The 13250-nt window shown below is 49.1% G+C and overlaps 1 protein-coding gene across 1 annotated transcript in view; it reads left to right on the top strand.

Moving 5' to 3' along the window:
- The window catches only part of LOC124008046 (fibronectin type III domain-containing protein 3B-like), a 188447-nt gene that overhangs the window by 115303 nt on the left and 59894 nt on the right, over positions 1-13250 (top strand). Inside the window, 6 exon segments of the mRNA XM_046318952.1 lie at positions 2916-2975; positions 3073-3214; positions 4017-4070; positions 6406-6530; positions 9242-9416; positions 9571-9796. Of these exon segments, the coding sequence (XP_046174908.1) occupies positions 2916-2975; positions 3073-3214; positions 4017-4070; positions 6406-6530; positions 9242-9416; positions 9571-9796 (782 nt within the window).

Raw genomic sequence — 13250 nt, 5'->3', positions numbered from 1 at the left:
GCAGGTAAAACACACCTAACTCTGATCCCGACTAGCAGGTAAAACACACCTAACTCTGATCCCGACTAGCAGGTAAAACACACCTAACTCTGATCCCGACTTGCAGGTAAAACACACCTAACTCTGATCCCGACTAGCAGGTAAAACACACCTAACTCTGATCCCGACTTGCAGGTAAAACACACCTAACTCTGATCCCGACTTGCAGGTAAAACACACCTAACTCTGATCCTGACTAGCAGGTAAAACACACCTAACTCTGATCCCGGCTAGCAGGTAAAACACACCTAACTCTGATCCCGACTAGCAGGTAAAACACACCTAACTCTGATCCCGACTTGCAGGTAAAACACACCTAACTCTGATCCTGACTAGCAGGTAAAACACACCTAACTCTGATCCCGACTAGCAGGTAAAACACACCTAACTCTGATCCTGACTAGCAGGTAAAACACACCTAACTCTCATCCCGACTAGCAGGTAAAACATACCTAATTCTGAATCCTAACTAGCAGGTAAAACACACCTAACTCTCATCCCGACTAGCAGGTAAAACACACCTAATTCTGAATCCTGACTAGCAGGTAAAACACACCTAATTCTCATCCCGACTAGCAGGTAAAACATACCTAATTCTGAATCCTAACTAGCAGGTAAAACACACCTAACTCTCATCCCGACTAGCAGGTAAAACACACCTAATTCTGAATCCTGACTAGCAGGTAAAACACACCTAACTCTGATCCCGACTAGCAGGTAAAAACACACCTAACTCTGATCCCGACTAGCAGGTAAAAACACACTCTAACTCTGATCCCTGACTAGCAGGTAAAACACACCTAATTCTGAATCCTGACTAGCAGGTAAAACACACCTAACTCTGATCCCGACTAGCAGGTAAAACACACCTAACTCTGATCCCGACTAGCAGGTAAGGTAAAACACTTATCTCTGATCCTGACTAGCAGGTAAAACACACCTATCTCTGATCCTGACTAGCAGGTAAAAACACCTATCTCTGATCCCGGCTAGCAGGTAAAACACACCTAACTCTGATCCCGGCTAGCAGGTAAAACACACCTAATCTCTGATCCCAGGGCAGGTCTAACTCTGGACTAGCAGGTAAAACACACCTAACTCTGATCCCGGCTGCAGGTCAGGTAAAACACACCTAACTCTGATCCCGACTAGCAGGTAAAACACACCTAACTCTGATCCTAGCAGGTAAAACACACCTAACTCTGATTGCAGGTAAAACACACCTAACTCTGATCCTGACTAGCAGGTAAAACACACCTAACTCTGATCCCGACTAGCAGGTAAAACACACCTAACTCTGATCCCGACTTGCAGGTAAAACACACCTAACTCTGATCCTGACTAGCAGGTAAAACACACCTAACTCTGATCCCGACTAGCAGGTAAAACACACCTAACTCTGATCCTGACTAGCAGGTAAAACACACCTAACTCTCATCCCGACTAGCAGGTAAAACATACCTAATTCTGAATCCTAACTAGCAGGTAAAACACACCTAACTCTCATCCCGACTAGCAGGTAAAACACACCTAATTCTGAATCCTGACTAGCAGGTAAAACACACCTAATTCTCATCCCGACTAGCAGGTAAAACATACCTAATTCTGAATCCTAACTAGCAGGTAAAACACACCTAACTCTCATCCCGACTAGCAGGTAAAACACACCTAATTCTGAATCCTGACTAGCAGGTAAAACACACCTAACTCTGATCCCGACTAGCAGGTAAAACACACCTAACTCTGATCCCGACTAGCAGGTAAAACACACCTAACTCTGATCCCGACTAGCAGGTAAAACACACTTATCTCTGATCCTGACTAGCAGGTAAAACACACCTATCTCTGATCCTGACTAGCAGGTAAAACACACCTATCTCTGATCCCGGCTAGCAGGTAAAACACACCTAACTCTGATCCCGGCTAGCAGGTAAAACACACCTATCTCTGATCCCGGCTAGCAGGTAAGACACACCTAACTCTGATCCCGGCTAGCAGGTAAAACACACCTAACTCTGATCCCGACTAGCAGGTAAAACACACCTAACTCTGATCCCGACTTGCAGGTAAAACACACCTAACTCTGATCCTGACTAGCAGGTAAAACACACCTAACTCTGATCCCGACTAGCAGGTAAAACACACCTAACTCTGATCCCGACTTGCAGGTAAAACACACCTAACTCTGATCCCGACTAGCAGGTAAAACACACCTAACTCTGATCCCGACTTGCAGGTAAAACACACCTAACTCTGATCCCGACTTGCAGGTAAAACACACCTAACTCTGATCCTGACTAGCAGGTAAAACACACCTAACTCTGATCCCGACTAGCAGGTAAAACACACCTAACTCTGATCCTGACTAGCAGGTAAAACACACCTAACTCTCATCCCGACTAGCAGGTAAAACACACCTAACTCTGAATCCTGACTAGCAGGTAAAACACACCTAACTCTGATCCCGACTAGCAGGTGAAACATACCTAACTCTGATCCCGACTAGCAGGTAAAACACACCTATCTCTGATCCTGACTAGCAGGTAAAACACACCTATCTCTGATCCTGACTAGCAAGTAAAACACACCTAACTCTGATCCTGACTAGCAGGTAAAACACACCTAACTCTGATCCTAACTAGCAGGTGTGTATGAATGTTTCAGACTTCGGAAGAACACCTGATGCAAACATAAACATCTCACTTTCATCTCAATTGTAAATTAAATTGTGTGTGTGTGTGTGTGTGTGTGTGTGTGTGTGTGTGTGTGTGTGTGTGTGTGTGTGTGTGTGTGTGTGTGTGTGTGTGTGTGTGTGTGTGTGTGTGTGTGTGTGTGTGTGTGTGTGTGTGTGTGTGTGTGTGTGTGTGTGTGTGTAGTGGAGAGGAGTTGGAGTGCCATCTAAAAGACCTGAGGCCAGCTTCAGACTACCACGTACGGTAAGAACACACACCTTCCGTCAGCAACACACACTTTTTCACCACTTCTTTGCTATTGTGTTAATAAATGTGATTTGATGTTTTGTGTGTGTTTCAGAGTCAGCGCGTTGTGTAACTCTAACTTGAGGGGTGTGTGTTCGGAGACGGGGTCGTTCACAACACACACCTGCCCCCCCGACCTGCCCTTCCCCCCCAAACTATCTCACCGCACCAAGAGCACCCTCACACTGCAGTGGAAGGTACACACACTTTTAGTTCCTTTCATTGGGCGTTCCGATTGTTTACTCTTGTACCAAAAGTGTCCACTCATTCCCTCCCATCCAGTCTATTTTAGATCCATCAGGGGAGTGAATGAGTGCACACTTCAGAGACAGGGGAGTGAATGAGTGCACACTTCACAGACAGGGGAGTGAATGAGTGCACACTTCAGAGACAAGGGGAGTGAATGAGTGCACACTTCAGAGACAGGGGAGTGAATGAGTGCACACTTCAGACAGGGGAGTGAATGAGTGCACACTTCAGTGACAGGGGAGTGAATGAGTGCACACTTCAGAGACAGGGGAGTGAATGAGTGCACACTTCAGAGACAGGGGAGTGAATGAGTGCACACTTCAGAGACAGGGGAGTGAATGAGTGCACACTTCAGAGACGAGAGCAGAGAATCTGGGTTCTATTTTGCTCTCAGGGAAGATCTGCTTCCTGGTGTTTTATGACATCGCTGTCCAGTCCTTCTCCATGTCATTCTGAGAGGGGGTTGGTCAGGATAGATGGCACTCTCATCCTCACCTCTATATAGATAGATCTGTCAGTGATATTCTGTCTTGGGTTCTGTCACAGCGTAAGGGCGGCGTGGAGAGTGACATCACTCACTCAGGCAGGATATGAGGTCACACTAATGAAAACACACAGGCCATTTCCTCTCTGTGACAGCCCCAGTTCATCCTCCTCTCCTCATCACGTACACGCGCGCACACGCGCACACGCGCACACACACTCCAGACACTCCAGACAGCCTTACTTATTCTTCTCTTCTCTCGCCAGCCTCCAGTTGACAACGGATCCAAAATCACAAACTACCTTCTGGAGTGGGACGAGGTACCACACACACACTCCTATTGGATAATATGCCATCTATTTCCAACGTACATAAAATATCTCTCCCCTCTCTCTCTGTCCTCTCCCCTCTCTCCCCTCTCTTTCTCCTCTCTCTCCCCACTCTCTCCGTCCTCTCTTTCTGTCTTCTCCCCCCCTCTCTCCCCTCTCTGTCCTCTCTCCCCCTCTCTCTGTCCTCTCTCCCTCTCTTTCCCCTCTCTCTCCCAACTCTCTTTCTGTCCTCCCCCTCTTTCTCCCCCCCCTCTCTCCCCTGTCTGTCCTCTCTCCCCTCTCTCATTCTCTCCCCTCTCTCACTCTCTCCTCTCTCCCCCTCTGTCTCCCCCTCTGTCTCCCCTCTCTCTCTCTCCTCTCTCTCCCCTGTCTCTCTGTCCCCTCTCCCCCTCTGTCTCCCCCTCTGTCTCCCCTCACTCTCCCTCTCTCTCTCCTCTCTCTCCCTCTCTCTCTCTGTCACCCCCCTCTCTCTCTCCCTCTCTCTCTGTCCCCCCTCTCTCTCTCCTCTCTCTCCCCTCTCTCTCTGTCCCCCCTCTCTCTCTCCCCTGTCTCTCTGTCCCCTCTCCCCCTCTGTCTCCCCCTCTGTCTCCCCTCACTCTCCCCTCTCTATCTCTCCTCTCTCTCCCCCTCTCTCTCCTCTCTCTCCCCTCTCTCTGTCTCTGTCCCCCCTCTCTCTCTCTCCTCTCTCTCCCCTCTCTCCTCTCTCCCCCTCTGTCTCCCCTCTCTCTCTCTCCTCTCTCTCCCTGTCTCTCTGTCCCCTCTCCCCCTCTGTCTCCCCCTCTGTCTCCCCTCACTCTCCCCTCTCTCTCTCTCCTCTCTCTCCCCTCTCTCTCTGTCACCCCCTCTCTCTCTCCTCTCTCTCCCCTCTCTCTCTGTCCCCCCTCTCTCTCCTCTCTCTCCCTCTCTCTCTGTCCCCCCTCTCTCTCCCCTGTCTCTCTGTCCCCTCTCCCCCTCTCTGTCTCCCCTCACTCTCCCCTCTCTATCTCTCCTCTCTCTCCCCCCTCTCTCTCTCCTCTCTCTCCCCTCTCTCTCTGTCCCCCCCTCTCTCTCCTCTCTCTCCCCTCTCTCTCTGCCCCCCCTCTCTCTCTCCTCTCTCTCCCCTGTCTCTCTGTCCCCTCTCCCCCTCTGTCTCCCCCTCTGTCTCCCCTCACTCTCCCCTCTCTCTCTCCCCTCTCTCTCTGCCCCCCTCTCTCTCCTCTCTCTCCCCTCTCTCTCTGTCCCCTCTCCCTCTCTCTCTCTCTCTCTCTCCCCTCTCTCTCTGTCCCCCCTCTCTCTCTCCTCTCTCTCCCCTCTCTCTCTGTCCCCTCTCCCCTCTCTCTCTCTCCTCTCTCTCCACTGTCTCTCTCTCCTCTCTCTCCCTCTCTCTCTCTCCTCTCCTCTCTCTCCCCTGTCTCTCTGTCCCCTCTCCCCCTCTGTCTCCCCCTCTGTCTCCCCTCACTCTCCCCTCTCTCTCTCTCCTCTCTCTCTCTCTCTCTGCCCCCCTCTCTCTGCCCCCCTCTCTCTCTCCTCTCTCCCCTCTCTCTCTGTCCCTCTCTCTCTCTCCTCTCCCCTCTCTCTCTGCCCCCCCTCTCTCTCCTCTCTCTCCCCTGTCTCTCTGTCCCCCCTCTCTCTCTCCTCACTCTCCCCTGTCTCTCTGTCCCCCCTCTGTCTCCCCTCACTCTCCCCTCTCTCTCTCTCCTCTCTCTCCCCTCTCTCTCTGCCCCCCTCTCTCTCTCTCTCCTCTCTCTCTGCCCCCCCCCTCTCTCTCCCCTCTCTCTCTGCCCCCCTCTCACTCTCCCCTCTCTCTCTCTCCTCTCTCTCCCTCTCTCTCTGCCCCTCCCCTCTCTCTCTGTCCTGTCCCCTCTCTCTCTCTCTCCTCTCTCCCCTCTCTCTCTGCCCCCCCTCTCTCTCTCCTCTCTCTCCCTGTCTCTCTGTCCCCCCTCTCTCTCTCTCCTCTCTCCCCTCTCTCTCTGTCCCCTCTCCCCTCTCTCTCTCTCCTCTCTCTCCCCTCTCTCTCTGCCCCCCCTCTCTCTCTCCTCTCTCTCCCCTGTCTCTCTGTCCCCCCCTCTCTCTCTCCTCTCTCTCCCCTGTCTCTCTGTCCCCCCCCCCTCTCTCTCTCCTCTCTTTCTAAATGACTATGAAAGGCAGTCTTCATATGTCTGTGTTCTAGATTTGTATTATTACATCATGATATCAAGTTGGTTTGACCTTGGCTTCCCAGAACAGCGCCGGACAAATAAATGATATTACTGTTGTCATTATTGTTATTATTATTATTATTATTATTGCAGTCTAGTCTCATCTCTCTCTCCCTCCTCCCCTCTCACCCCCCACCCCTCCTCCATAGGGAAAGAAGAACAGTGTATTTAGAGAATGTTACTTTGGGAGCCAGAGACACTGTAAACTGACCAGACTGTGTCCTGCTGTGGGCTACACCTTCAGAGTGGCTGCTCACAACGACATAGGCACCAGGTATGTGTTATAACGCTACATACACATGACATAACAATACATAGGCACCAGGTATGGGTGTAATAGCACTACATATGCATGGCATACCACTACATTGCATAAGGTAGGTGACATCTTCCACTTTCCCTCTCCCCATGTCTATCTTCCTCTATATCTTTCTTTGTCTCTATCTATGTCATTATCTATCTATCTATCTCCAACCCTCTCTTCCACCGGGCTTCTGCTCTGTCATCCTCACTCTCATTTTGTCCTTCCCATCTGTTGTACCCTCACCATCTCTCTCTTCCTCGGTCTCTCTCTCCCTCTCTTTCTCTCTGTCTTTCTCTCTCGTATGACGTATGGCTGTGTTGAGGTTAGTTGTCTGGTTGACGTTTCGCTGTGTTGAGGTTAGTTGTCTGGTTGACGTATGGCTGTGTTGAGGTTAGTTGTCTGGTTGACGTTTCGCTGTGTTGAGGTTAGTTGTCTGGTTGACGTTTCGCTGTGTTGAGGTTAGTTGTCTGGTTGATGTATGGCTGTGTTGAGGTTAGTTGTCTGGTCGATGTATGGCTGTGTTGAGGTTAGTTGTCTGGTTGACGTATGGCTGTGTTGAGGTTAGTTGTCTGGTTGACGTATGGCTGTGTTGAGGTTAGTTGTCTGGTTGACATATGGCTGTGTTGAGGTTAGTTGTCTGGTTGAGGTATGGCTGTGTTGAGGTTAGTTGTCTGGTTGACGTATGGCTGTGTTGAGGTTAGTTGTCTGGTTGATGTATGGCTGTGTTGAGGTTAGTTGTCTGGTTGACGTATGGCTGTGTTGAGGTTAGTTGTCTGGTTGAGGTATGGCTGTGTTGAGGTTAGTTGTCTGGTTGATGTATGGCTGTGTTGAGGTTAGTTGTCTGGTTGATGTATGGCTGTGTTGAGGTTAGTTGTCTGGTTGATGTATGGCTGTGTTGAGGTTAGTTGTCTGGTTGATGTATGGCTGTGTTGAGGTTAGTTGTCTGGTTGATGTTTCGCTGTGTTGAGGTTAGTTGTCTGGTTGACGTATGGCTGTGTTGAGGTTAGTTGTCTGGTTGATGTATGGCTGTGTTGAGGTTAGTTGTCTGGTTGATGTATGGCTGTGTTGAGGTTAGTTGTCTGGTTGATGTATGGCTGTGTTGAGGTTATTTGTCTGGTTGACGTTTCGCTGTGTTGAGGTTAGTTGTCTGGTTGACGTATGGCTGTGTTGAGGTTAGTTGTCTGGTTGATGTATGGCTGTGTTGAGGTTAGTTGTCTGGTTGACGTATGGCTGTGTTGAGGTTAGTTGTCTGGTTGAGGTATGGCTGTGTTGAGGTTAGTTGTCTGGTTGATGTATGGCTGTGTTAAGGTTAGTTGTCTGGTTGATGTATGGCTGTGTTGAGGTTAGTTGTCTGGTTGACGTATGGCTGTGTTGAGGTTAGTTGTCTGGTTGATGTATGGCTGTGTTGAGGTTAGTTGTCTGGTTGATGTATGGCTGTGTTGAGGTTAGTTGTCTGGTTGATGTATGGCTGTGTTGAGGTTAGTTGTCTGGTTGACGTTTCGCTGTGTTGAGGTTAGTTGTCTGGTTGACGTATGGCTGTGTTAAGGTTAGTTGTCTGGTTGACGTATGGCTGTGTTGAGGTTAGTTGTCTGGTTGAGGTATGGCTGTGTTGAGGTTAGTTGTCTGGTTGACATATGGCTGTGTTGAGGTTAGTTGTCTGGTTGAGGTATGGCTGTGTTGAGGTTAGTTGTCTGGTTGAGGTATGGCTGTGTTGAGGTTAGTTGTCTGGTTGATGTATGGCTGTGTTGAGGTTAGTTGTCTGGTTGAGGTATGGCTGTGTTGAGGTTAGTTGTCTGGTTGAGGTATGGCTGTGTTGAGGTTAGTTGTCTGGTTGACATATGGCTGTGTTGAGGTTAGTTGTCTGGTTGAGGTATGGCTGTGTTGAGGTTAGTTGTCTGGTTGATGTATGGCTGTGTTAAGGTTAGTTGTCTGGTTGATGTATGGCTGTGTTGAGGTTAGTTGTCTGGTTGATGTATGGCTGTGTTGAGGTTAGTTGTCTGGTTGAGGTATGGCTGTGTTGAGGTTAGTTGTCTGGTTGAGGTATGGCTGTGTTGAGGTTAGTTGTCTGGTTGATGTATGGCTGTGTTGAGGTTAGTTGTCTGGTTGAGGTATGGCTGTGTTGAGGTTAGTTGTCTGGTTGATGTATGGCTGTGTTGAGGTTAGTTGTCTGGTCGATGTATGGCTGTGTTGAGGTTAGTTGTCTGGTTGAGGTATGGCTGTGTTGAGGTTAGTTGTCTGGTTGACGTTTCGCTGTGTTGAGGTTAGTTGTCTGGTTGAGGTATGGCTGTGTTGAGGTTAATTGTCTGGTCTTATCTCTCTGAATGAGTCTCTCTCTATTTTCTTGTTTCCTCGCTCCTCTTGTTCTCGCATCGTTGCCGTGGGGCAGATTCCCCTGCTTGAGGCCGGTCGTTCCAGTGACAGAAAAGAGGAGGTAGATGGAGGGAGTTAATGGAGGGAGAGATTGAGAGAGAGAAGCGATAAAAGACATGAGCTCTGCTTTGTGTGCGTCTAAATTAATTTATTTTGCTCCCTCCCTCCCTCTCTCCCCCTCCCCCTCTCTCCCTCCCTCTCCCCTCTCTCCCTACCTCTCCCCCTCTCCCTCTCTCCCCCCTCCCGACCCCCTCCCCCCCTCCCCCTCCCCCCCCCTCCCGACCCCCCCTCCCTCCCCCCTTCCTCCACAGTGGTTTCAGTACGGAGGTTGTGTTCTACACTACAGGTACGCTGCCCTCCTGCCCCCTGGCACCGCGGCTGCTGCGGGCGGGCGTCTCCTGGGTCACGCTGGAGTGGGGCCGTCCCGAGGGAAGCTCCAATGAGGAACTAATCACATACACACTCGAGATCCAGGAGGACAATACCGTGAGTCCCACACAGATATAATGACGCACACACACACACACACACACACACACACACACACACACACACACACACACACACACACACACACACACACACACACACACAGCCAAATGTCCGTTTAAAGGTTAACTGAGAACGTTTGACCTTCCAGGGAACAGACTTTCATCCGCAGTACACTGGAGACAACCTAACCTCCACAGTGCAAGGCCTGAAGAGGAGCACACAGTACAAATTCAGGGTAAGAGTGTGTCTGTCTCTGAGGTTTTATTGTGGCGAAATGGTGTCTGGCTGTGTGTTACCGTGGAAACTGGAAAGGCTTGTATTCTGCAAGAAAGACACAGTGATTGTTGTCGTCATGTGCACACGCACTACACAATGTGTAAGCGTTTAGCAGCCATACAACCACTCAGTCTGTCCTCTAGAAATACCTGCAATTTACTGCTATTTATGAACTGGGCGGTTCGAGCCCTGAATGCTGGTTGGCTGACAGCCGTGGTATATCAGACTGTATACCACAGGTTATATTGCACTAATTACGTTGGTAGCCAGTTTATAATAACAATAAGTCACCTCAGGGGTTTGTGATATATGGCCATGTATCCAGGTACTCTGCGTTACGTTGTGCATAAGAACATCCCCTAGCCGTGGCGTATTGGCCCTATTCCACACCCCCTCGTGCCTTATTACTTAAATAAACACCAGCAAGATACTGCTATAAGTGTATCTGTGCTTTGTTGAATGTTTTCATTTGTAAAACACAATGTTCTAAAGAGGAAAGTGAGAGAGAGTGTGACCTAGACAGAGAGAGTGTGACCTAGACAGAGAGAGTGTGACCTAGACAGAGAGAGTGTGACCTAGACAGAGAGAGTGTGACCTAGACAGAGAGAGTGTGACCTAGACAGAGAGAGTGTGACCGAGACAGAGAGAGTGTGACCTAGACAGAGAGAGTGTGACTGAGACAGAGAGAGTGTGACCTAGACAGAGAGAGTGTGACCTAGACAGAGAGAGTGTGACCGAGACAGAGAGAGTGTGACCTAGACAGAGAGAGTGTGACCTAGACAGAGAGAGTGTGACCTAGACAGAGAGAGTGTGACCGAGACAGAGAGAGTGTGACCTAGACAGAGAGAGTGTGACCGAGACAGAGAGAGTGTGAACGAGACAGAGAGAGTGTGACCTAGACAGAGAGAGTGTGACCTAGACAGAGAGAGTGTGACCGAGACAGAGAGAGTGTGACCTAGACAGAGAGAGTGTGACCTAGACAGAGAGAGTGTGACCGAGACAGAGAGAGTGTGACCGAGACAGAGAGAGTGTGACCGAGACAGAGAGAGTGTGACCGAGACAGAGAGAGTGTGACCTAGACAGAGAGAGTGTGACCGAGACAGAGAGAGTGTGACCTAGACAGAGAGAGTGTGACCTAGACAGAGAGAGTGTGACCTAGACAGAGAGAGTGTGACCTAGACAGAGAGAGTGTGACCTAGACAGAGAGAGTGTGACCGAGACAGAGAGAGTGTGACCGAGACAGAGAGAGTGTGACCTAGACAGAGAGAGACCTAGACAGAGTGTGACCTAGACAGAGAGAGTGTGACCTAGACAGAGAGAGTGTGACCTAGACAGAGAGAGTGTGACCTAGACAGAGAGAGTGTGACCTAGACAGAGAGAGTGTGACCTAGACAGAGAGAGTGTGACCTAGACAGAGAGAGTGTGACCTAGACAGAGAGAGTGTGACCTAGACAGAGAGAGTGTGACCTAGACAGAGAGAGTGTGACCTAGACAGAGAGAGTGTGACCTAGACAGAGAGAGTGTGACCTAGACAGAGAGAGTGTGACCTAGACAGAGAGAGTGTGACCTAGACAGAGAGAGTGTGACCTAGACAGAGAGAGTGTGACCTAGACAGAGAGAGTGTGACCGAGACAGAGAGAGTGTGACCGAGACAGAGAGAGTGTGACCGAGACAGAGAGAGTGTGACCGAGACAGAGAGAGTGTGACCTAGACAGAGAGAGTGTGACCTAGACAGAGAGAGTGTGTCTGTGTGTGCGTGTGTGCGTGTGCGCAGCATATTTGTGTAGCTACATGTGCGTGTGTGTGTGCGCGTGTGTGTGTGCGTGCGCGCAGCATATTTGTGTAGCTACATGTGTGTGTGTGTGCGTGTGTACACAGCATATTTGTGTAGCTACGTGTGTAGCTACGTGTGTGTGTGTGTGTGTGCGTCTGTGCGTAGCATATTTGTGTAGCTACGTGTGTGTGTGTGTGTGTGTGTGTGGTAGCATATTTGTGTAACTACATGTGTGTGCGTGTGTTTGTCAGTGGGTGTGTGTGTGTGTGTGTGTTTGTCAGTTTGTGTGTGTGTTTGTCAGTGTGTGTGTTTGTCAGTGTGTGTGTTTGTCAGTGTGCGTGCGCGTGTGTGTGTGTTTGTCTGTGTGTGTGTTTGTCTGTGTGTGTGTTTGTCTGTGTGTGTGTGTGCGTGCGCACAGCATATTTGTGTAGCTGCATGTGTGTGCGTGTGTGTGCGTGTGTGTGGGGGTGTGTGTGTGTGGGGGTGTGTGTGTGTGGGGGTGTGTGTGTGTGTGTGTGTGTGTGTGTGTGTGTGTGTGTGTGTGTGTGTGTGTGTGTGTGTGTGTGTGTGTGTGTGTGCGTGCGTGCGTGCGTGTGTGTGTGTGTGTGTCTGTGCATGTGGGTGTGTGTGTGTGTGATCTGTCTGCATGGGACAAATCATCACAAACAAAATGGTGAACACACATAGTTTTATTCCAAAAAGATATATATTCATTTCCAGAAATGTTGGTAAATTAGCTTTTATTGTTTCAAGAAATGATGAAAGAGATTGGTGTGTTTTTTCATGGCGTAGGTTTGTTCAATGACAGACATGTATTTGTTTAAAGTCTATGACTTGATGATTTCACTTCAGTGACAAACAGTCATGTTTTTTTGCTTAATGCTTAACCCGGAGAAGTAAGTAGTGCTGCTAGGATTTACACTGTCCAATGTTTTTATTTTCTAGAGAACTGTACAAATGATACATTTGTGACATCTATTATTATTATCGTATGTTTTTCATGCAGTAATATGAGATCTGTATGTAAAACATTTCCATTTGAGTCGTTTAGCAGATACTCTCATCCAGACAGACTTTCAGTAAGTGCATTCATCTTACGGTAGGTAGGTGAGACAACCACATATCAAGGTCAAATATACAGGATACCAACATTTCTAAACATATAGTAAAATATAGTGTTTTGCAAATTAAACTATTTTTTTTATAAACATCTCAAAGCTATCAGTATAACATTCTGAGAACAGTAATATTTTATACAAACATGAAGGTACCCATAAGCAATCATTTCTGATGAAAAAACACAAATGTGTAAAATTGGTGGATATTGGAAATAAACTCTTAGTATATCTATATATATTTCTATTGTTCTGGTCCCAGTGACCAGTAGGAAATCCTGTTGAATAAGTGAATCATTGATTAGAGAGTGGACGAGAGCATCTCTCTCCCCTTCCACTCATTCCTCTCTTTCTCTCTGTAGTGCCCATTAGTTGAGGGAATATATTGGAGAGAGGGGGAGTGGGGGAGAGAGAGAGGGAGAATGGGAGGGAGGGAGGGAGAGTGGGGGGAGAGAGAGAGAGAGGCAGGTAGAGAGGGAGAATGGGAGGGAGGGGGGAGTGGGGGGAGAGAGAGGGAGGCAGGTAGAGAGGGAGAATGGGAGGGAGAGTGGGGGGAGAGAGAGAGGGAGGCAGGTAGAGAGGGAGAATGGGAGGGAGGGAGAGTGGGGGGAGAGAGAGAGAGAGGCAGGTAGAGAGGGAGAATGGGAGGGAGGGAGGGGGAGT

This window comes from Oncorhynchus gorbuscha, linkage group LG21, assembly GCF_021184085.1.
Source record: "Oncorhynchus gorbuscha isolate QuinsamMale2020 ecotype Even-year linkage group LG21, OgorEven_v1.0, whole genome shotgun sequence".
Lineage (NCBI taxonomy): Eukaryota > Metazoa > Chordata > Actinopteri > Salmoniformes > Salmonidae > Oncorhynchus > Oncorhynchus gorbuscha.
This window is presented reverse-complemented; position numbering and strand designations above follow the sequence as displayed.